The sequence below is a fragment of the Sus scrofa genome, chromosome 2 (genome assembly GCF_054392235.1).
Source record: "Sus scrofa isolate SSC_HxYL_T2T_F1_AM1 chromosome 2, Sscrofa_HxYL_maternal_Yorkshire_Landrace_v2.0, whole genome shotgun sequence".
Lineage (NCBI taxonomy): Eukaryota > Metazoa > Chordata > Mammalia > Artiodactyla > Suidae > Sus > Sus scrofa.
Genome location: NC_139384.1, coordinates 5,214,996 through 5,235,767, shown reverse-complemented (window position 1 = coordinate 5,235,767; position 20,772 = coordinate 5,214,996). Strand labels below are relative to the sequence as shown.

Here is a 20,772-nt window from a genome sequence, read left to right as displayed (position 1 = left end):
CAGGCTAGGGGTCTAATCAGAGCCGTAGCCACCACCCTATGCCACAGCTCATGGCAACGCCGGATAATTAACCCACTGAGCAAGGCCAGGGACCGAACCCGAAACCTCATGGTTCCTAGTCGGATTCGTTAACCACTGCGCCACGACGGGAACTCACCATGTTCAGAGTTTTTGATGTTGGGTCTAGAACCCTGGTCTGCAGTGAATGGCCCACATCTGGGTCTGGGCCCTGCTCTCAAGTCCAGGGTTTAGGGTCATGATAGCGGTCTGAGTCTGAGGGTGGGATCAAGGTTGGGGTCAGCAACCAAGGTGGGATGGAGGTCGTGGTCCGTGGGTGGCATCAAGTGTTTGAGGTCATGGTCCACAATCTGGGTCTGGGGTCAGTGGTAGGGTCTGGATGTGAAGGGCGGGGGGGTGGGCTCAGAGTGTTGATCCCAGGCCATGGTCAGAGTCTGAGGTGGTGGTCCAAGGTCTAGGTCTGAGGTCCTGTTCGGAGTCTGGGGTCAGGAATGTTATCCGGGTCTGCGGTGCGATTTCCGACTGTGTCCAAGGTCAGGGGTCAGGGGTTACAGCCAGGCTCTGAGACCCAAGTCCCTGGGATTACGTTCTGAAACGCCAGTCTGCGGTCCCGGCCATGGCCTCTTGTGGAGTCTGGGATCCGAGCTGCGGTCCAGGTCTGGGTCTGGGGGCTTCTTCGGGCCAGGTCCCTGCCGTGTTCCACGTCCGGGGTCAGGGTCTCGGCTGAAGGTTGGGGTCCGAGATCCGAGGCCACGGGGCGGAGCTGAGACGGGGTCCGGGTGGCCCCGGGGGTCAGTCTCAGGCCACCCGCGCGGCCTCCAGGGGGCGCCGCCGCCCGGCCGCCCGGCCCCTCGCGGGCTCGCTGGCGCTGTGCGCGGCAGGCGGGGCCGGAGGCGGCGGCGGCTCCGGGGCGCGGGTGGCGGCGGCGGCGGCGGCGGCGGCGGCGGTGGCGGCGGCGGCGGCGGCGGCGGCCCGACTGCAGTCCCGGCGGGAGCGGAGCGAGCCGGGGCCGGGCCCGAGCCGGCGCCATGGGGCGGCGCCGCCTGTGAGCCGCGGCGAGCGGAGCCGCGGGCGCCCAGCGGGGCCAGGCGGGCGGCGGCGCCCGAGGCCGACGGAGCGGCCGGGCCGGGCCGAGCGCGCCGAGCGGAGCGGAGCGGAGCCGAGCGGCGGGAGAGGCCGCCGCCGCCGCCAAGATGGCGGACCTGGAGGCGGTGCTGGCCGACGTGAGCTACCTGATGGCCATGGAGAAGAGCAAGGCCACGCCGGCCGCGCGCGCCAGCAAGAAGATCCTGCTGCCCGAGCCCAGGTGAGGCGGGCGCCGGCCCCGCGCCCCGCGGCCCCAGACCCCCGGGCACTGGCCCCGGGACCCCTTCTGCCCCCGGCGCCCCGGGGCCTGTGCACCTGAACCCGGCGCGCCCCAGCGCCGGGCTTGCCAGCTCCCCTGGCTCCCCGACCCGCCCGGTGCCCCCTGCCCCACTGTGCCTCCCTCTCCCGTCACACACTCTGCCTGGCCCCGGTCTCTGTCGGCCCCAGGGGCTCCCTGCTCCCCTTCATTCTCCTCGGGTAGCCCTGGGTCCCCTCCCCTGCCTGCCCCATCTGCCTGGCCGGACTCTTCCTCCCTTCGTTCCGCTGCCCCTGCTCCCAGCACCCGCCCCCCGGGTGCCACTGCCCCCACCCTGGCCCCCTCGGGTGGACACTTGCCTGAGGTTTGGGGGATACTGGGTCTTCCCCATTCTTCGGGTGGGTCGTTGGCTTGGGGTGGGGTTTGAATTCGGCTTTAGGGGCTGGGGCGGTGGTGGGGAGCAGGGTACGGTGTGCGCCCCATCCCATTAAGACACCATCTGTCCCTCTCCCCGCGAATTCGTCCTCCGGCAGGCCCTGCTTGTGGTGCCCTGTGGGTGCCATTTGCCAGGGGACGTCCCGGCACCCCTGCAGCAGCTGGACCACGGCTGCCACCTCTCTGTGAGACAACTGATGACATTGCACCTGATATCAAAGTTTAAACTGTTCAGGATTTAGGGACAGGAACAGACAGGATACAGGCAGTAGCTCAGGCTGTCCAGTGTTTTATGGCTTCTAGAGTATTTTCCCATTGTTTGAGCGTCAAGCAGCCCATGGGTGGGTAGAACCAGTGTGGAACAGGTGGGGAAGCCGAAGGCCCAGATGGGAGTAGCCTGCTCAGTGTCACAGGTAGTCCAGGGTGGTGCCTGGCTGCCAGATCAGGGCTTCCGGCTGCTGGTTCCACAATGTGGCCACCCTTCTGGCCTGAGCGGGGACCTGTTATTCTGCAACTGCAAGAGCCACGGACCTACCACCAGTCCCAGCAACTCCTCTATCTCTGCCTGGGAGTTGCCATGCTGAGGCCCAGCCGGCCCAGCCGGCCCAGGAGCCTGGGCCCCTCTGAGCTGTCATGGTCTTATCATGTGACTTTGGGCAAGTCCCTTCCCATTTCAGAGCCTCAGTGTTCTCATCTGTGAAACGCGGTGGGTGCGAAATAAGGACTGTGACCGTGGCATCCTGAGTGTCTGAAGCAGGGCCCAAAGCTGCGGGGCCAGCATCTCCGGTCCCCTCCACTGGGCCCTGTTTGCTGGCTTTCGAATTGACTGAACACCAGGCCTGGGAGAGGAAAATCGGTCTGCATTTTGAAAAGGCCGTTAGGGCACCCCCCCCCCCTTTTTAAGACATTTGCAATCAGATTTCTCAAAACAGGAACCAGACTGACTGTCAGCTGGGGGCTGTCCAGGGAGCAGCGACAGTTAGAACAAAATGAGTTCAGAAATGACAAAGCCACGAGGGAGGAAATGGGGGCGTCAACCTCTGGGGTTCGCAGTGACTCTCCGTGGTGGCCGCGGGCCTCAAGACCCTCCTGTGGGTCGGACTTGTGTAAACTGTGAGGCGGGGCCTTTTCTAGAATTCTCTGCGTTTGGGTAATCTCGTCCCAGAATGCTTTGCTGCCGACGGGGCCCCGCCTTGGGTTGGCTCTGCAGGTGCTAGAACCCCGAGAACCAAGATGGTCCTTTCCCTGTCCCTTTACCCGCCATGATCGTGATGGCGGCGGTAGGCCTGATGGTGGAAATGAGAATAATTGACTTGTTTGGGACATGTGTCATCTCAGTCGAGCCAAAAACCAACCTGTGGGGTTGGCAAGGCCGTGCCTCGCGTGTAGTAGTTGCTCAAGAAATTTCAGGACTGTGTCGAGTCTGAAACCAGGTGGGCCGGGAGTTTTAGGGGAACAGCAAGAGCCGGAGAACCAGGTATTGTGAGTCCTCACGTAGGGTCACGATCTGGCGGCATGATGTTGGCTAGATGGCCCACGCCATGAGACGGACTAGTGGCCCCAGCAGTGGCCGTTCCTGCACCAAGGCCACGAGGGGCCTCCCGCCTCGGAGGAGACGCCGTCCTTTGCTTTGTGCTTTGCCCACAGGTCAGAGGCCTCCTGGGTCAGAGGCCTCCTGCCCTGGACATCATTAGGCTGTCGCGTACGTTTGCCTGGCACGTCCCAGTTTGCAGAGTGCCTTTTACTCCATTTTATCCTTTTCACAAAACTGTGGGAAGCAAGCATGGCAGGTGGTATTTTCTCATTTAATAGTTGAAGCAACTGAAGCTCAGAGACTTGGTCCCGGAGGCGAGGCAGAGATGGCACTTGGGGTCTCTGGACTCCCACGTGCTCTGCCCCTGCTGTGCCTCATTTCTTCCGCACGCCCGCTCCGTACCTCCGCCCTCACCCGGTCCTTGTTTCGCGGAATGTGCCAGTTGGCACCCCTTGCCCGGGGAGCTGTGGCTCTGTGAGGTGGCCTGGAAGCAGCAGGGCAGCCCCCAGCACCATAACTGTCTTGGGTCACAAGGCTCAGCTCCACACCTGAGGTCATGTCTTGCCCACCTGAGGTCAAGGTCGGGGAGAAAGGCCAAGGTCTGTCTGTGACAGGTGCCATTTGGAGTTTTTCCCACCTTGGGGTGGTCCGTCTTGGCAGCCTCCCTGCGGCTGGTGCCCGAGTTGTGGCTTGGCCGGGAGCTGGGGCTGGCATCGAAGTTCCGACTTCTCAGGGCTGGGGAGCAGGAGCTGTTGGGCACAGCGCCACTTTGAGTTGGCACAGGGGCCTCCCCTTCTGTCACCCTGTAGAATCCGAGGAAACAGACCCATTTCTCGCCCTTCTCGTGGAGGAGGCAGCTGGGTCGCTGGGACCCCATCTTCTAATCCTGCTGCGGTCCCAGCTCACATGGGACCTGGGCGCATCTCATCCCAGCCGAGCCTGCCTCAGTTTCCCCCTTGGTCCAAGGAGGCAGCCGCCCTTCACAGGTGACCTCTCTGGCCCCTTCTGCCCTCGGGGACTGTGGTCTGTGCCTCTCCCCCAAGGAGCTGCTGTCTCCCTTTCTCAGCAGCGGCAGCCGTCCGTAATTATCGTCATTTGCTTAATATGACCACGGAGGCCTCGTGTAATTAATCTCTGGGCTCCTGGCGGAGGAGACCGGCCGGGCGGTCCCGGGAGACGCCCCTGCCCTCCCCGGTGACAGCAGCAGCCCCAGCGGCAGATGTCAGAGCCGGTGCCTCTTGCAGCCTCCGGTCTCCGCGGCTCTTTCCTGGTCCCTCCCCCACCGTGGATTTCCTCCTCCCTGCCCTTTGCTGGCTTCCCCGCTCCCAGACCCGCCGCTCTTCCTCCTGCTTCGGCTCCGTTCCTGTTAACTCTTTGCTCCCAGGACTTCCTGCCCTGGATTTGTGGAAGGAACGGGTGCAGGGAATGGCTTTCTCCTCTCCTCCTCCCTCCACGTCTCCATCACCAGCAGAAACCCTGCTGTTCCCAGCCTTTATCCCCTACCCAGAACTTTCCACTCCAGCAGCGGCGTTCTCTCCCCTCCCAGCCCTGAAAACAAGATTATCTTTGGGGCACTCATTTCCTCGGGGCCTTTGAAGCCCCCACTCGCCCCAGGAATGGGTCTCCAGGATGTCGTTTCCCATCTGTTCTCCTTGCCAGAGCTTGGGTTTCACAATTTTGCCGTTAAGTTGCTCGGCCGCCTGCCGTTCCCTCAGTGAATGGATTCGGAGGGAGTGTGAGCATCACAGGTCGGCACCCGTGCCGGGGAGTCTGGGCTCTGACAACCCAGGAATAATGTGTCCTATTAATGCACGATCAATCCTTAGTAGTAAACTCCCGATGACGTCAGGGGCAGGCACGCCTGCAGCGGCGTTTCCTGCCCGCCCCGAGCCCCCGGGGAGGCTTTGCCCAGGGGCTGAGCTCTCGGGGGCCACTGGGTTCAGGCTGCCTGCGCCTGGCTGGCGCTCTCGGGACGTCATGCTCCTGCCTCGAAACAGACAGCAGGAGCCACGAGGACGCGAGGGTCTTTGAGGAGTTCACAGGCTCCGTCCCACCTGCCCCTTTTTCCTGTGGCCTCGAGGGGCCGGGACCCTCTGCAGGCCGGATGCGAGAGGGTGCCTTCCACTCAAGTAGTCACGGATCTGTTTCAGTCAGGAGAGGCTCAGCGTGAGGGCTCTGCAGCCTTTTCTAAGACAGAAACATGCCTGCCTTTGCCTCGTCGCCCATGAGGAGGGGAGCCTGTCGGCCCGCCGCAGAGCAGGGTTTCAGCAGGGGCTTTTCCAGTGTTAGCAGCTCTGTCTTCTGACTCTTGAGGCCGTTCTGGGGCTGGGCTTCCTGGGAGCTGCAGGGCAGCGAGCCCTGGAAGTTGGCTCCGCGTTTGTTCTAACGTGGTGGCAGCAGTGATGCGTGACAAGCTGCGAGAGTGCTTTTTCCCCGCACATTCTGCAAGCTGTCACTTTGTGGCCGCCATGCCATGGGGAATCTGGGTTGCTACGAGGTGGGCTCGTGTGGGTGGTGCCCAGTGGGTGTCATTTTATCTTCCCTGGCTCAGGGTTAGTCTTTCCCATTTGGTATGTGGCCCTGTCCTCAAGCTCTGAGGATGTTGTTGGCTCCAAGGAGAGTCATTGAGAAATGTTAATAAGATGCCCCAGAGGACTTCCTCTTACCGCTGCCACCACGGTGCCAGGTTTCCTGGAAATGCCACAAAGCAGCACCTCAGCCTCGGCTACAGCCTCCTCTCGGCGGGCTTAACCGTCGTCTCCTAGAGCTGACAGTTCCCGGTGGGGCTGCACCAGACCTGCCAGGCCTGGAGCCCCCGTGCCAGCTTGCACTGTCCTGAGCTGCTCTGTCATCCCTGTCACAAGGAGCACAGGAACCGCAGCCCCCGACCTGCCAGGTGCCGGCCAAGGCTGCCCCCAGCCTGGTGGAGGTGGGGGCCGAGGCAGCCAGGGCACGAGTCTGGGGTCCCCTGAGACCCTTCACCCAGCAATCCCACAGAGGCTGAGGGAGGCCCTTGCCTGGCAGAGGCCCATTCTCGGGGAGGGCCGGCCTGGGACTCTGAGTGAACAGCTCTGCTACTTCTGGCCTCGATTTCCTCGGCGTCAAAATGAGTGTCTGCTTCTGACGCTGCGGTCCCTCCCAGTCCACATAAATGAGTCTGTGACCCTGAGTGGGAGTCGTCCGTGAGGCCGCTGCGCCACAGAGCAAGGGACTTAGCGTTTCCTTTGAGCCACATGGTGCCTGGAGGTACCGGAAGTTCTCCCCCTCCGCCGGGTCCCCCCCAACTCGCTGGGATGGGGGGAGGTGCTCTCTCTCCTCCGGCTGCGGCCCTGGTCACAGGCAGTGGGGCCGGGCAGCTCCTGCCAAGGGGCCCTTGCCACCTTGGCAGGGCAGGTACCGAGCTCTGCCCACCACCAACCGCCGCGGAGTGGCCCATGTGCATGGGGCTGGTCGGTGAGCCAAGTGGCGCTGCCACCACTCTGGCCCCAGGAGAGCTGGTGGGCTCAGCCCCGGGGAGCGCTCACCAATCAGGAGGCCGCCTGGCCGTAGCCCCACCCTCCGAGGACGGGGCAGGTGTGGGGCGTGGCTTCTGATCGCGATCTAGAAGGCAGGGCAGGCTGGGGGGCCCTGGAGGAGGAGGGAGCTGACAGCCCTCATGGCAAGGCTGGCATCTTGGGAGAGCTCTCCTTCTGCCGTGTCCTCTCGGCCATTTTCAGTGCCCAGCTGGGTGGTGCCGATTCAGCATTTGTTGACATCCTCCCTTTACAAGTGGGGAAACTGGACCTTAAAGTTTGTGACTTGGCCTGGCCTCCAGGAGGGAGGTGGGGAGAGCCGTTTGGAGCCAGGCCCGGGTGCTCGTCTGACTGGGGGGAACAAAGGCAGCTGAGGGCCCTTCCCGGAGGGGCTGGGAGCCTTAGGGTCCTTCCAGGGGGAATGATGCGGGCGTTTGGCGCTTCTGACCACCGGAGTAGATGTGGGAGCCACTACTCCTGGATCTCAGGGTTGTTGCCCCGGGCCGGGGCCTGTCACGGCTCCAGACGCTGCCAGCATCAGGGAGCGGGGGTAGGAGATGAAGCTGACCCAGCCCAGGAGGCCACCACCGCCTCCTTGCCAGCCTGTGCTTGCCACCCTTGCAGGAGTGACCCCACGGCACGTTTCCCTAACCTCCTGGCTCCCTCAGCCCCAGCCCCGTGGGAATGGACAGGAAACCCTAACGCTGCCGCTTCGGGGGCGTCCTCTTCAAGGACTCTGCTGAGTCTGACCTCGTGTTTGGTTGGGGGGTTGTTTATTTTATTTAGAAAACATTTTTTTCTTTTTAAGGAAGAAAGTGAAGTGCTGCGGGCTGGGAAGAATGCTGTGGCCATCCCATGCAGCCTTCGAGGGAGGGGGGATCTGGCCCCGAGGCAGCCTTGAGCCCAGCTCCCCGCCGCTCCCTGGGCCCAGCCTGCATGCAGCCGCAGGAGGGGAGAGGGCCTGCCGCTGGCCCGGTGCCCCCAAGAAGAGCCGGCTCCGGCTGTCTCGCGGGCAGGCCCTCCGAGAGCCTTTCCCCTTCCCTGGCCTTTGCGTGCTGGCTGGTCCCCTGCGGGGCTTCCCAGTGACTCCTGCAGGGGCCAGGCCTGGCTGCGGTGGGGTCATCCGTGACAGGCTGCAGTCCCTCTGCTTGTCGTCTGCATCTGCCTGTCTGGACAGTCCACCTGACCACGCCTGACGACCTTCTGATCAGCCACTTCCGTGGAAGATGAACATTTTGTGATATTTCGTCCCTCTGTCTTGCTTTTTGTCATCCCTTTCCATGGACCATGATGTCCCGAAACAGAGGAGTGGGGTGTGGACACAGAGAGCCAAGAGCTGCACCAGGGGTGGCGAGGGCCCAGCGTTCCTGTCCCCTCCTAGGAGAAAGCTGGCTTCTGCAGCGTTCCCAGGCTCCGCTCCCCTAACTCCCGCCTGCCGGGTCTCGTGGCCCCACTGAGCCTTCGCCTCCTTGCCCTGGGTGCTCCCCAGGGCACTCCACCCAGCACACCCCCTGGGCCGTTTTCCCTGTCCAAACAGGAGGCCCAAGTTGTCCCTGGCAGAGCTGGGTGCCCGTCTAGTCTGAAGGCCCAGGGCAGGAGCTGCATCTTTCTCGGCATCAGATGTGTCAGCTCCTGACGTGTGTGAAGCACGTGGGGGACTTGAGATCTGGTCTCACCTCCTGAGGCCCTGTGAGTCCCACAGAGCCAGGGAGGCGTGTCCTGGACGGTGGCTGGTGGACGTGAGCAAGGGTGTGGCCCCCAGGAGGGGCAGGTGTGCCAGCGTGCCCGAGGGCCACATCCCGGCCTTGGGGTCCCTGCATCTGTGGAGGGTGTCCTCGCTCTCCCAGAGGGAACCGGCTCGGAAGTGGCAGCACAGGGTCCTCAGGATGGGACTCTTCCCCTCTTGGTTGGAGTCACAGGATGGGGACATAGGAGGGCTGTCCTCCTTCCTGTTGGAGGCAGTTTCCAGGAGGTCTCGGCCTCTCCGAGCAGCTGGGGTGGGGAGGCAGGGGAGGGGTCGCAGCTCCAGGACTGTGCTCTCCGGTGTTGCCTTGTGTGGCTCCACCGTGGGCTCGGGCCCCGGAGGGTCAGGGCCCAGGCCTGCACCCCAACTTTCTCAGAAGAGTGCTGAGCAGAGGGGGCAGGAGGCCCCCAGGCTCGGCAGGGTTTGCTGGTCCCGGGCCCTGCCTGGAGCCTGCTCTCCTCTCCCTCTCTGATGGGGCCTGAGCCTCCAAACCACCCACTGGCCTTGTGAACCCTTCTTCTGTCTGTCCACCGCTCCCCCCCAGCCCGAGCCTGCTCCCACCCCACCCTGTTTCTCCCCCGACCCCCCCGGCCCAGTGTTGTCAGACACCTGGGCTCCCTCCGTGGGTGCCTCCAGTGCAGTCTGGCTGCTCACCTGCCACCCTGACCTGAGCCTCCCTGCTGCTCAGTGGTTCATCCAGGCTTTCTAGTGGTTCATCCATCCTGCCTCTCCCACATCCACCCACCTGGCCTGGGCTTTGCCACCTGTTGATAGCCTGTTTGCGTTTGAGGACCCAGTGACATTCCACCTTCCCCAGCAGCCTCTCCCGGGGGCCCAGAACACTCTCTCCTTCCTGGGTCTCTTGCAACTGACCGGGCCCCGCTCAGGCTTGGCCTCGTGAGGGCTAATGTCCTGGACTCACAGGTGCTAGTCTGGTGCCCTGGGAGGGCTCCTGGAGGGCAGGGCACCTGATGCCTTTCACTGGTGATGCGCAGCAGGCCCTGGTGACCAGGCCCCTGTGCGGGGCTCCAAGAGCTGGGCGCGCAGAGTCCCCTCCGTCAGCGGCCCGCTGGTGGCCCCGCGTGTCCTGAGGCTGTGCGAGCATCGCGTCGGCTCAGGTGTGACTGCCCAGCATGGCCCTCAGTACAGGCAGCGAAAGGCACTCAGGAACCTGGGCCAGTTAGGCCAGATGTGACCACAGCTGGTTGGCAGCTGGGACTGCGGGTGGCCCAGGAGAGAAGAGGGGACAGCGAGGTGTGATGGAGGCATTAAGCGTGGCCAGGTGTGACTTTCCCAGACAGCAGCACTCAGTGTTGTGGGTGAGGTGACTGGGGGCGGGGAGTGTGGGCTTGGGCCTCTGTCGTCGCGACGGCCCTCTCCCCCCAGACGACCAAGGGCGGGGGTTTCGCTTTAGGGACCAGGGACACAGGAACTGAGGCTTGCCTTTTTTTTTTTTTAAATATTGAGATATAATTCATCGAACATTCATCCTGTAAAAGTATACAGTTGAGTGGATTTTAGTGCATTTACCGTGTTGTGCAGCCCTCAGCACTGCCTGATTCCAGAACGCCTCCCTCGCTTCAGAAAGAAACCTCACACCCATCAGCCGTTATTCGCCTTTCCTTCTCCAGCCTCTGACACCCACCAGCGTGCTGCGTCTGTAGCTCTGTCTGTGCTGGACATGTGACATAAATGGAATCGTGTAATACGTGGCCTTTGCTGCCCGTCTTGCTCACGTAGCGGCACGCGCCCAGGTCCCCCCGCACCACGCCGTTCGCATGCATCAGCGCCTCGCTCTGCTTCCTAGCCAGGCATCTCCCAGGGTCAGGATGGACTGCATTTTCCTGATCCATCATTGGCTGATGGGTGAGGCCTGGCTTTTAAGGTTTGGCTAAGCTCCCAAAGCCAGCCGAAGGCAGCACTGGGACCAGATTTCTGAGCAGCCACCTGCTGGTCCCCTAGCTTTGGGGGGCAGAGCCTTGGTGGGCAGGCACAGGCTTTCTCAGGTCCCTCTGATGGGACCCGTGGTGAGGTCCAGCAGGGGGGCTGCCTTCCTAGAGGGAGCAGTGACACCTGCCAGCAGTGCCCGTCACCCAGGTTCTGGGAGAGGAGGCATTGACCCTCCAGGGAAGGGCCAGGAGGCCTGTCGGGGGCCCTGGGGGCGCCCGGTCACCACGGCGCCTCTGTCTCTCAGCATCCGCAGCGTCATGCAGAAGTACCTGGAGGACCGGGGCGAGGTGACTTTCGAGAAGATCTTCTCCCAGAAGCTGGGTGAGTAAGGGGAGCTGGGGGGAGTGGGTTCTGCCAGCCACAGGCTTCTGCCACTTGTCGGGCTGGCCGGGCTCTGCCCCCTATCCCAGGAGGCTTGGTCTCCCATCCCCTGGGGCGGGGAGCGGGGGCAGGGCAGCCAGCGAGCCTTCTGGAGGAGGTGGGGGCCCAGCCGTCTTCCAGGGCCGCCGGGGAAGTTCCTCCTTTGGGGGTTTTGTTTTTGAGAGTTGCAGCTTCCCCTTGGCGCAGGCACAGCTGCTCGGGCCGTTGGTAGAGCTGACAGGAAGGGGCGGGGCCCTTCCTGTGGCGCCCGCCGCCTGCGGTCGCCACCCCCGCCCCCACGGGCCCTCTTGGTGAGCAGCCTGCTTTGGCAGGCCCCGCCGCTGCCGCCGGGCCTCCTCCTTGGCCAGGCCTCCTCCTCGGCCCGGCCCGTTGTCCTGGGGCAGACCTGGCTCACAGGGAAGGGTCGAGGCGGCTCTCGGGGGCAGCAGGCTCCAGGCACACGCAGCCACTCTGGTTCGGCCTTGGCCTTCGGAGAGCAGGAGCTCAGCCCTGCCGTGGGAGTGGCCTGGCCTGGCAGGCTCGGGCGAGGGAGTCAGCGTGTCAGGAAGCACGCATTCTGGGGCCCCTGCCCGTGCTGTGTGACCTTGGCCACACTGCTTTACCTTTCTGAGTCTCACCGGGGAGCCAGGACTCGGGAGCCCCACTGCCCAAGGCCGTTGGAAGGCCGGCTGAGGCGGTGTCAGTGAAAGGAAGCCCCGGTCCTAAGGGTACAGAGTTGAAAGGCCAGTCAGTGTGCCCTTCCCAGAAGGGATGGCCGCAAGCTGTGGCCAAGGTGCCCAGGCAGTGGGGCCAGTGGAGGTGTGGAAAGCCACCCCGCGTGAGCCTGGTCTCCGTTGTCTGGAGGGAGTAGAGACCAACCCCCCCTTCCCTCTGCTTTGCCCTCCAGGGCTGCCTGGGCCAGGCCTCAGCCCCATCCCTGGTGCGGGGAGGCCTTGCCCGTCCAAGGTCTCCAGTGAGCCTGTCTCACCTCGTCCCTTCCTGGGGGCCTGTGCCCTTCGAAGCCCGCTGCACCAAGGCCCCCAGGAGTGGCTGCTGGGCAGGAGAGCCCCACGTTCCACTCAGGCTGCCGGGCACCTGCTGCCTGACAGGCCTCCCTGTGCCTTGGTTTCCCCGTCTGCCAGTTCTCATGGCTGCTGTGAGAATCAGCCAGATGATGGAGGGGGTGTGAGGTTCAGGGAGGGGTGCGCCCAGCTCCCCGCCCCCCGCTGGAGCAGCCTTCCTTCCTGCCAGGAGCCGTGGCTCTGGGCGGCCAGGGTGGATCTGATAGCACCTCACAGCCCGCCTGGCGGGTGTATGGCCCTCCTGGAGGAGGTGCAGGCCCCAAACTGTAGGCACAGAGTCAGCCCCACACCGCTGCCTCACTGGCGGGCACCCGTCCCTTTCCAGCCAGCACCTGAGGAAGCAGAGCTTGATGGGGGGTGGGGTAGAAGAGCAGGTGCCCTGACTCTGAATCCAAGAATCTTTGCTTGGCACCAGCCTTCGAAGCCACGTTGCCCAGCCTTGGTCTGGGGCAGAGACTACCTCTGCCACCTCCTGGACTACTTCTGCCCACGCAGCCCCAAGCCCACACCACCCACCATGATGGGAAGGCCCCTGGGGGTGGGGCTCAGGGTGACACACGACGCTTGCTTTCAGGGTACCTGCTTTTCCGAGACTTCTGCCTGAAGCACCTGGAGGAGGCCAAGCCCTTGGTGGAATTCTACGAGGAGGTGGGGCTCCGGGCGGGCCTGGCCCTGCTGTGCGTGGGCACGGGGCGGGCTGCTTCCCTCGAATCCGGGGCACCTGGCGTGGTGCCCCCGCACTCTGCTGGGCCAGAAGTCACCTGCGGGGATCTTGTCCCCTAGATCAAGAGATATGAGAAGCTGGAGACAGAGGAGGAGCGCCTGGCCTGCAGCCGGGGGATCTTCGACACCTACATCATGAAGGAGCTGCTGGCCTGCTCGCACGTGAGTGCCCGGCCCGCGTGCCGGCCTGGGCGTGGGGCCGGGATGGAAGGCCCGGCGGCGAGCTCACCGCCCTGTCTTCCCCAGCCCTTTTCAACAAGTGCCATCGAGCACGTGCAGGGCCATCTGGTGAAGAAGCAGGTGCCTCCGGATCTCTTCCAGGTGTGTGCTGCCCCCCGGCCCAGCCGGCGTCCCCCTGGGGCAGCACGGGTCCAGGAGCCTGGTCAGCTCCCACCCCGGCTCAGTCACCAACCTCCCGCTTCCTCCCTTAGCCGTACATTGAAGAGATTTGCCAGAACCTTCGAGGAGACGTGTTCCAGAAATTCATCGAGAGGTGAGAGTGGGCACATGCGGGAGCAGGAGGGGAGAAAGGGGCCGGGCTGGGAGGGGTGTGGATGGCGCGGAGGAGAGCAGCCAGCCTGCTTTAGTTCCCCCGGCAGGTGGGCGCCTGGGCCTGTCTCCACCCCAGCGCGGGCACTCCAGCGAGGGTGTCACCTCCACACTCCCCACCCCCAACACTTCTGAGCCCCAGGCACCCCCACGCCTGTCCCGGGAGGGCCTACACGGCACGAGGGACCACCCACGCCTCTCCCCTCCCGGGGTCTGTCTGGCCCCCAGCCAGGCCCATCTGGCCCAGGGATGGGCACAAGAGGACACACTGCCCACCCTCTGCCCACTGTGGCCTTCGCGGCCAGAGCCAGCCTGGAGGGTGGGAGTTGTGGGCAGATTTCCGCTCCATGTAAGGAGCAGCTTTCTTAGTGTCCCAGCTGCCTGGCCATGGGGTGAGGGCTTCCCGGGGAGTGAGTGCTGTGTCACTAGAGGTATGCAAGCAGGGATGAGGCCAGCATTGTTGTGGACATGGTAGCAGGAAGTCGGGGGCAGACTGGAGGACCTCCCCTCTGAGCTTATCTGATTCCAGCAGGAGCCCAGAGGCTGAGAGCAGGGCCAGCGTGGGAGCGGGGGCGGCTCCAGCTGGCACTCTCCCTGGGCAGCCCCGGAAGTGGACACTGAGGCTCGGGACCCCAGGGAGCAGCAGTGGGATGAGGCAGCTCGCCCCCAGCACCATTCCACTCAGCCCCCAAGGCGTGTCTGAGCCCGAGTTTTTCTCTTGCAGCGATAAGTTCACCCGGTTTTGCCAGTGGAAGAATGTGGAGCTCAACATCCACGTGAGTGTGCGGGGCGGGCCTGGAGAGCCCTGCTGCCCGCTCCGCCCCCCGGGGGCCAGGCCCGGGGGGGGGCCACCTTTCAACCCCCGGGGGGCAGCTGGGGACAGTCCAAGGCAGGGAAGCATGTGGCGAGGGTGGGCCTGGGCAAGGGGGCTCGGGTGGCCCCGGCGGCCCACAGCGACCCCATCGTTGCCGTCCCCGCAGCTGACCATGAACGACTTCAGCGTCCACCGCATCATCGGGCGAGGGGGCTTCGGTGAGGTCTACGGGTGCCGCAAGGCCGACACGGGCAAGATGTGAGCACTGGGGCGCCGGCCTCGGGTGGGCTGCCTGAGGGAGAGGCGAGCCGCTGGGGTGCCCCGCGGGCAGGTGGCAGGGCTCGGAATGGGCAGGTGTCCACAGAGAGCCGTTCACCCTCCCTCCACGCCCCCCTGCCTGTTCTTCGCCCTCTGCCCCCTCTGTCTCTGAGCGTCACGCGCTTGTCACGGCCCGTAGTCTTCCCTGCCAGCGCCCCGAGGGCTGCCCGCGCCCCCGCCTCCCCCCTGACTGAGCGGCGCTCCCCGGCAGGTACGCCATGAAGTGTCTGGACAAGAAGCGCATCAAGATGAAGCAGGGGGAGACGCTGGCCCTGAACGAGCGCATCATGCTGTCCCTCGTCAGCACCGGGGTGAGCGGGCAGCCGGCCCCCCGGGCAGCCTCCGGCCCCGGGCCCGGGCAGCCCCCACTGACCCCCTCTCCCCGCCCCCAGGACTGTCCGTTCATCGTCTGCATGTCCTACGCGTTCCACACGCCGGACAAGCTCAGCTTCATCCTCGATCTCATGAACGGTGAGGGCCGGGCCGGCCCCGGGGCGCGGGGGACCTCGGGGCGGGGTTGGGGGGCCGGGGCGGGAGCTGAGCGCCCCCCCTGCCGGGCTGCCTCCCTCAGGCGGGGACCTGCACTACCACCTGTCCCAGCACGGGGTCTTCTCCGAGGCCGACATGCGCTTCTACGCGGCCGAGATCATCCTGGGCCTGGAGCACATGCACAACCGCTTCGTCGTCTACCGGGACCTGAAGGTGAGCTGCCCGGCCCCCTCCCAGCACAGACGGCCGGCGGGCCAAGGGTTCCCAGGACGGCCTGGCCCCTCCCCTCCCCCGGCCCCAGGGTCTAGTCCCTGGACACCCACACCCTCTGGAGCAAAGACAGCGACCCGGCTGGCGTCTTGCCTGGCCGGGCCCTGTCCTGAGCCCCTCCGAGGGCGGCTCACCGGGCTCCCCCCACAGCCGGCCAACATCCTCCTGGACGAGCACGGCCACGTGCGCATCTCAGACCTAGGCCTGGCCTGCGACTTCTCCAAGAAGAAGCCCCACGCCAGCGTGTGAGTGCCCCGGCCCCCACCCTCCCCTCCTGCTCCCTCCACCGCCCCCGCTCATGGCCTTCTTGCTCCTGCAGGGGCACCCATGGGTACATGGCCCCCGAGGTCCTGCAGAAGGGCGTGGCCTACGACAGCAGCGCCGACTGGTTCTCCCTGGGCTGCATGCTCTTCAAGCTGCTGCGAGGGTGAGTGAGCCTCTTCCCCAGGCCAGGAGGGCGGCTGGGGGCTGTTCCCTGGGTGTTAGGGCAGCACCAGCCCTGGCTTTGGCAAGGACCACTCCTGCGGCCTGCCTCCGTTTCCCCAGTCCTGTCCTCTGACCTTGGACTTCGGCCCTTCTTGTCCAGGCACAGCCCTTTCCGGCAGCACAAGACCAAAGACAAGCATGAGATCGACAGAATGACATTGACTATGGTGCGTGGAGGGTCCCAGCCCAGGGAGGCTGGGTGGAGTCTGTGGGGGGCCACAGTGAGGCTGGGGTCTGCTGCGGGCATCAGGGTCACAGCCTCTTGGTTCTCAGCTGCCGGCCGCCGTCTTGGGCTGCTTATCCCCACTCTGACCCCCCACCCCGTAGGCTCTCCCCTCTGTGTTGTCAGAGGAAGCACGTGTGCTAGGGCCGAGTTAGGGCCTGTCTCTCCCTCTCCTGGGGGCCTGGACCTTTCGCCCCTGCCACCTCCCCCTCCTCCTCCCGCAGGCTGTGGAGCTGCCGGACTCCTTCTCCCCCGAGCTCCGCTCCTTGCTGGAGGGGCTGCTGCAGAGGGACGTCAACCGGAGACTCGGCTGCCTGGGCCGAGGGTGAGTGCCTGGGGCCAGGGCCATTGTCCTAGGCCTTCCCTCCCTGCTGGGCGCTGGGTGGTGTCCACGCTGCTGTGTCCAGGCCTCTGCCATGGGCTGCCGGGCCAGCCTGCCCGGGTTCTCCGTCTGTGCCCCTCTGAGGACAGGGGCTGTGTCCTGTCACTGGAGTCCCCTCCATGGTCCCATTCTCCTCTGAAGAGCTCACAAGTTGGGGCCTGGCCAGCCCTGTGCTGTGTTCTTTAGCGGGAGCTGTCTGGGACTCAGCCACTGGAGGTGGCTGGGGACCGGCTTCCCGAGGGGCCTTGTAACAGAGACGACGACGATGACAGCAGCTTTTCTGTTTCTTAAACATTTACTAAGTGCTAGGCATGAAGTTGCAAGAGTCACGGTATTAAAACTCACGCCAGCCCTACGATGTGGGAACTGCTTTTCTTCCCATTTTAGAGATGAGGAAACAGGCTGAGGTTTAAGGACCTTGCCCAAGGTCGCAGAGCCAGAGTGACTGAACCAGGAGTTAACCTGGACCACCTGCCCCCAGCCCATCTTTCACCCCCATCCTGGTGGTGCCGCGCCCTGGCACCCCCCTCTCCCCACAGGGCCCAGGAGGTGAAGGAGAGCCCCTTCTTCCGTTCCCTGGACTGGCAGATGGTCTTCCTGCAGAAGGTAACCCCTGGAGCTGGGGCAGGCGGGCGCTCTGCAGCCCCCGCCCCGTGCTGACGTCAGCCCCTGTCGCGATGCAGTACCCTCCCCCGCTGATCCCCCCTCGGGGGGAGGTGAACGCGGCCGACGCCTTCGACATCGGCTCCTTCGATGAGGAGGACACCAGAGGAATCAAGGTACCGGCCTGGCCCAGGTGGCCTCCTCGTCCCCCTCTGCCGCCTGAGGCCCCAGGCCAGCCCCGCCTGCCTGTCGGGCCTTCTGCTGGGGGGTGGCCATTGGACCGGAACCCCCTGCTCCGCGGCCCTGGGGCCGGGCAGGCCTGTGGCTGATGGATGTGCCTGCCCTGTCCCCGCGGTGAAGTTACTGGACAGCGACCAGGAGCTCTACCGCAACTTCCCCCTGACCATCTCGGAGCGGTGGCAGCAGGAGGTGGCAGAGACGGTCTTCGACACCATCAACGCCGAGACGGACCGGCTGGAGGCCCGCAAGAAAACCAAAAACAAGCAGCTGGGCCACGAGGAAGGTGAGGGTCGGCGGCTGCTCTGGGCGCCCGCTGCCGGCCTTAGAGATGAGAAGCAGGCTCGGGGCTCAGGGCCACAGGCAGAGAGCAGCCAAGCCAGGATTGGGCCCCGGGCGCGGCGGCTGGCTGAGCCCCCTCTCGCTCTCTCGCATCAGACTACGCCCTGGGCAAGGACTGCATCATGCACGGCTATATGTCCAAGATGGGCAACCCCTTCCTGACCCAGTGGCAGCGGCGGTACTTCTACCTGTTCCCCAACCGGCTCGAGTGGCGGGGCGAGGGCGAGGCCCCGGTAAGGAGCGGGCGGGTCCCCGGGTTGGCGTTGGCGGCTGGCGGGGGCTGTCGTGCCCCCTCACGGCCCCTCCCGCCCTACAGCAGAGCCTGCTGACCATGGAGGAGATCCAGTCGGTGGAGGAGACGCAGATCAAGGAGCGGAAGTGCCTCCTTCTCAAGATCCGAGGTGGCAAGCAGTTCGTCCTGCAGTGCGACGTGAGTGGGGCCCCGGGGGCCGGCGGGCAGGGTCCTTCGGGCGCCCAGGCCCCGCCTGACAGACCCTGGGCCGTGTGCAGAGTGACCCCGAGCTGGTGCAGTGGAAGAAGGAGCTGCGCGACGCCTACCGCGAGGCCCAGCAGCTGGTGCAGCGGGTGCCCAAGATGAAGAACAAGCCGCGCTCGCCCGTCGTGGAGCTGAGCAAGGTGCCGCTGGTGCAGCGTGGCAGCGCCAACGGCCTCTGACCCGCTGTCCGCCTGCCCGCCCGCCCGGCCGCCCTCCTGCCCGCCTTTTATAAACCTCTAATTTATTTTGTTGAATTTTTATTATTTGTTTTTCCCGCCAAGCGGAAAAGGTTTTATTTTGTAATTATTGTGATTTCCTGTGGCCCCAGCCTGGCCTAGCCCCCAGGGAGGGGCCTGCTTGCCTTGGCTCCCGCTGCCACCCGTCCAGCCACCCTCCGCCCTGTCCTCCGGGGCCACCCCCCTCCTGACGTCTTCCCGCGCAGGGAGAGCGGCAGCCCCAGTGGCCCTCCCGCCCCTTCCCCAGGGACGGTGCCAGGTGGAGCTGGGCCACCCCCAGCCCTGTGCCTACAGCACAGCTGGGCGGCCCCAGCGTCTCCCACCCCAGGGGAGGCCGCGGCACAGGGTTACTACTTGAATTTTCCCTCCGCGGCCCCTCATGTGACAGGGACACAGCCCTGCATTGGCCTGCCCTCTGGTCAGTTGGCAGACGAGGGGGCCATTGTCTCCCTGACCCCAGGGCCTCCCACGTGACTTGGGCTCCTGCACCCTCTTTGGGGAAGAGCCCCCGTGTCACCGGCCGCCTCCATTCCTGCCTGCCCTGGACACTGGGGCTTGGCTGGGGGGGCACTGGTGGTGGCTGCTGCCGCCCTCACTGCAGCCCCCTCTCCTTCCGACCCCAAGCGCCCAGGCTCAGGGACCACAGAAAGGCACCTGCGGGTTGTGCTGCGCTGGCCTGGCCTGGCCTGGCCCCGAGCCCCCTTTCCCCAGGCCGGGCATGGCCTCTTCTGCCCAGGACCACAGGGGGCCAGCCTGGGCTGGCTGGGCAGCACATGAGAGGGGGCCGGGGGGACAGCCTTCCCCACCCCAGGCCGCTCAGTGTGCCACGCCGGCGGTCCAGCCCCACAGCCCCACGTCCCGTCAGTGCCACCGCCCCCCCAGGGCGCCACCCCGCCCACAGCATGCCCCCTCGTGCCAGTCGCGCTGCCGTGTGGTGTCGCGCCCTCTCCCCCGGGGCTGGGTCAGCGCGCCCTCCCCTCCTGTCTACTCACTCCCGGGGCGTTTCTTTGCCGATTTTTGAATGTGATTTTAAAGAGTGGAAGAGGATACTATGCGTTTTTATAAAAAATGGTGCCTGACTCCTTGGCTGTGTCAGACTCTTTTGTGCCCCGCGGTCCTCTTTGAGCTCTGCGGGGCCGGGGCCTGAGGAGAGAGGGTCTGGGTGGTGCCAGATGCCCTCCCCCACCACACCAGGCACCCACAGCCCGCCTGCCAGGCCTAGGCACCGGAGTGGGGGGCGGGGGCTCCCACTCCGCCCCTCTTACCCCAGGGGAGCAGAAGGGGTCTTCTGCCCACTGCCAGGGAAGTGGGAGGCAGTGCCTGCAGTTTGGTGCCTGGTGTCACATTGGGGCTCGCTGGGTACCGGTGCCCACCAGGGCCCGTGCTGAGGACACCCTGTGGGCAGACGAGCCGAGCCCCGCCCCCGCCGGCCCTCTGGGCCTCAGGCTTCTCTGGCTGTGGCCTCCACTCTGGTCTTGCCGTGCAGCCCCAGGGATCTCCCTGCACCAGGCCTCATGTACCCAGAGGTTCTGTTCAACTTTCTTCGCCCCACCTCCCTGCCCTACAGGCCCCCGTGAGTGAAGGTCACTGACACCCCCTCCATGGGAGGCTCTGCGGGCAAGGACTGAGAGGGCCCCATGGAGTCTGGGAGAAAATGGCCTTTGCGCTGGGCCTCCAGCTTTGGGCCGGAGGAGTCGGGGGACATTTCCGATGCCTGGAAGGGCCTGGCAGTCAGGAGTGGCTCAGGCTGGCACGAGCACCGTGGAAGGGGGGGAGGCCCTAGTTGCCATTTCACCCTGCCCTCTTATTGTGGCCAGGTGGCTCTGGTGCCATCTGGGATCACTTTGCCACCCAGTGCCGTGGTGCCTTCAGATCACTGTAATGTCCTTCCGTCTAGGACAGCTCAAAAGGCTTTGTATGTCCAGAAGGCTGAAGTCAGGCCGGGCTGGAGCCCTCTCTAGCTTCTACTTTTGTTTTGTTTTGTTTCTTTTGTTGCTTTTTTAGGGCCACACCTGCTGCACATGGAAGTTCCCTGGCTAGGCGTCGAATTGGAGCTGCAGCTGCCAGCCTCCACCACAGCCACAACACTACCAGAACCTTAACCCACAGAGCAAGACCAGGGAGCAAGACTTGGGAACCACTTCTCTTGCTCCCCAAGTCCCACCCATTCCTGCTGGGCCACATTCTTCCCATCTGGCCTCTCTGGATCCCTTCCCTAGACAGACCCAGCGGCCCTTCACCTCCTCTCCTTCACCTCCTCTCACACCTGCACGGGGTAATGGTCCCGCAGCTCTCATCCCCCAGCCCCACCCAGAGCCTTTGAGGACGCAGAGCCCATCAGTTTCCACGCCCATTCCCATTTTTGAGCTGTCCTAGACGGAAGGACATTACAGTGATCTGAAGGCACCACGGCACTGGGTGGCAAAGTGATCCCAGATGGCACCAGAGCCACCTGGTCACAATAAGACGGCAGGGTGAAAATGGCAACTAGGGCCTCCCAAGCCAGAGGCTCAGCTCAAACATCTTGATGGAACTATCTGGTCAGGGAGCCTGAGACCAGAGGGTCGGCCTTGGCCAAGCCTGGCCGCTGCCTCACCATCCAAGACCAGGACCAGAACCCAGGCTAA

General features: G+C 64.6%; 1 protein-coding gene across 15 annotated transcripts; it reads left to right on the top strand.

Annotated features, from left to right (window-relative positions):
• The first annotated feature begins 888 nt into the window (after positions 1 to 888).
• On the top strand, positions 889 to 19,224 carry GRK2 (G protein-coupled receptor kinase 2). Of its 15 annotated transcripts, none has more exons than XM_085009208.1 (22): positions 889 to 920; positions 1,194 to 1,324; positions 10,780 to 10,856; positions 12,552 to 12,625; positions 12,761 to 12,862; positions 12,947 to 13,021; positions 13,132 to 13,193; positions 13,974 to 14,025; positions 14,230 to 14,321; positions 14,593 to 14,692; positions 14,774 to 14,852; positions 14,953 to 15,083; positions 15,291 to 15,385; positions 15,460 to 15,567; positions 15,727 to 15,793; positions 16,074 to 16,174; positions 16,771 to 16,837; positions 16,915 to 17,010; positions 17,195 to 17,357; positions 17,510 to 17,646; positions 17,733 to 17,843; positions 17,924 to 19,224. In XM_085009208.1, exons 2-22 carry the CDS (start codon positions 1,212 to 1,214, stop codon positions 18,086 to 18,088), a joined length of 2,067 nt encoding a protein of 688 aa, XP_084865334.1. In that variant the 5' UTR covers positions 889 to 920; positions 1,194 to 1,211; the 3' UTR covers positions 18,089 to 19,224.
• The last annotated feature ends 1,548 nt before the right edge of the window (positions 19,225 to 20,772 follow it).

Coding starts and splice junctions, on each gene's coding strand:
- GRK2 (XM_085009197.1), top strand. CDS start 1,212: ATGGCGGACCTGGAGGCGGTGCTGGCCGACGTGAGCTACCTGATGGCC. Junction 14,693..14,773: donor TGTCCCTCGTCAGCACCGGG/GTGAGCGGGCAG, acceptor CCCCGCCCCCAG/GACTGTCCGTTCATCGTCTG. Junction 15,794..16,073: donor ACAGAATGACATTGACTATG/GTGCGTGGAGGG, acceptor CTCCTCCCGCAG/GCTGTGGAGCTGCCGGACTC.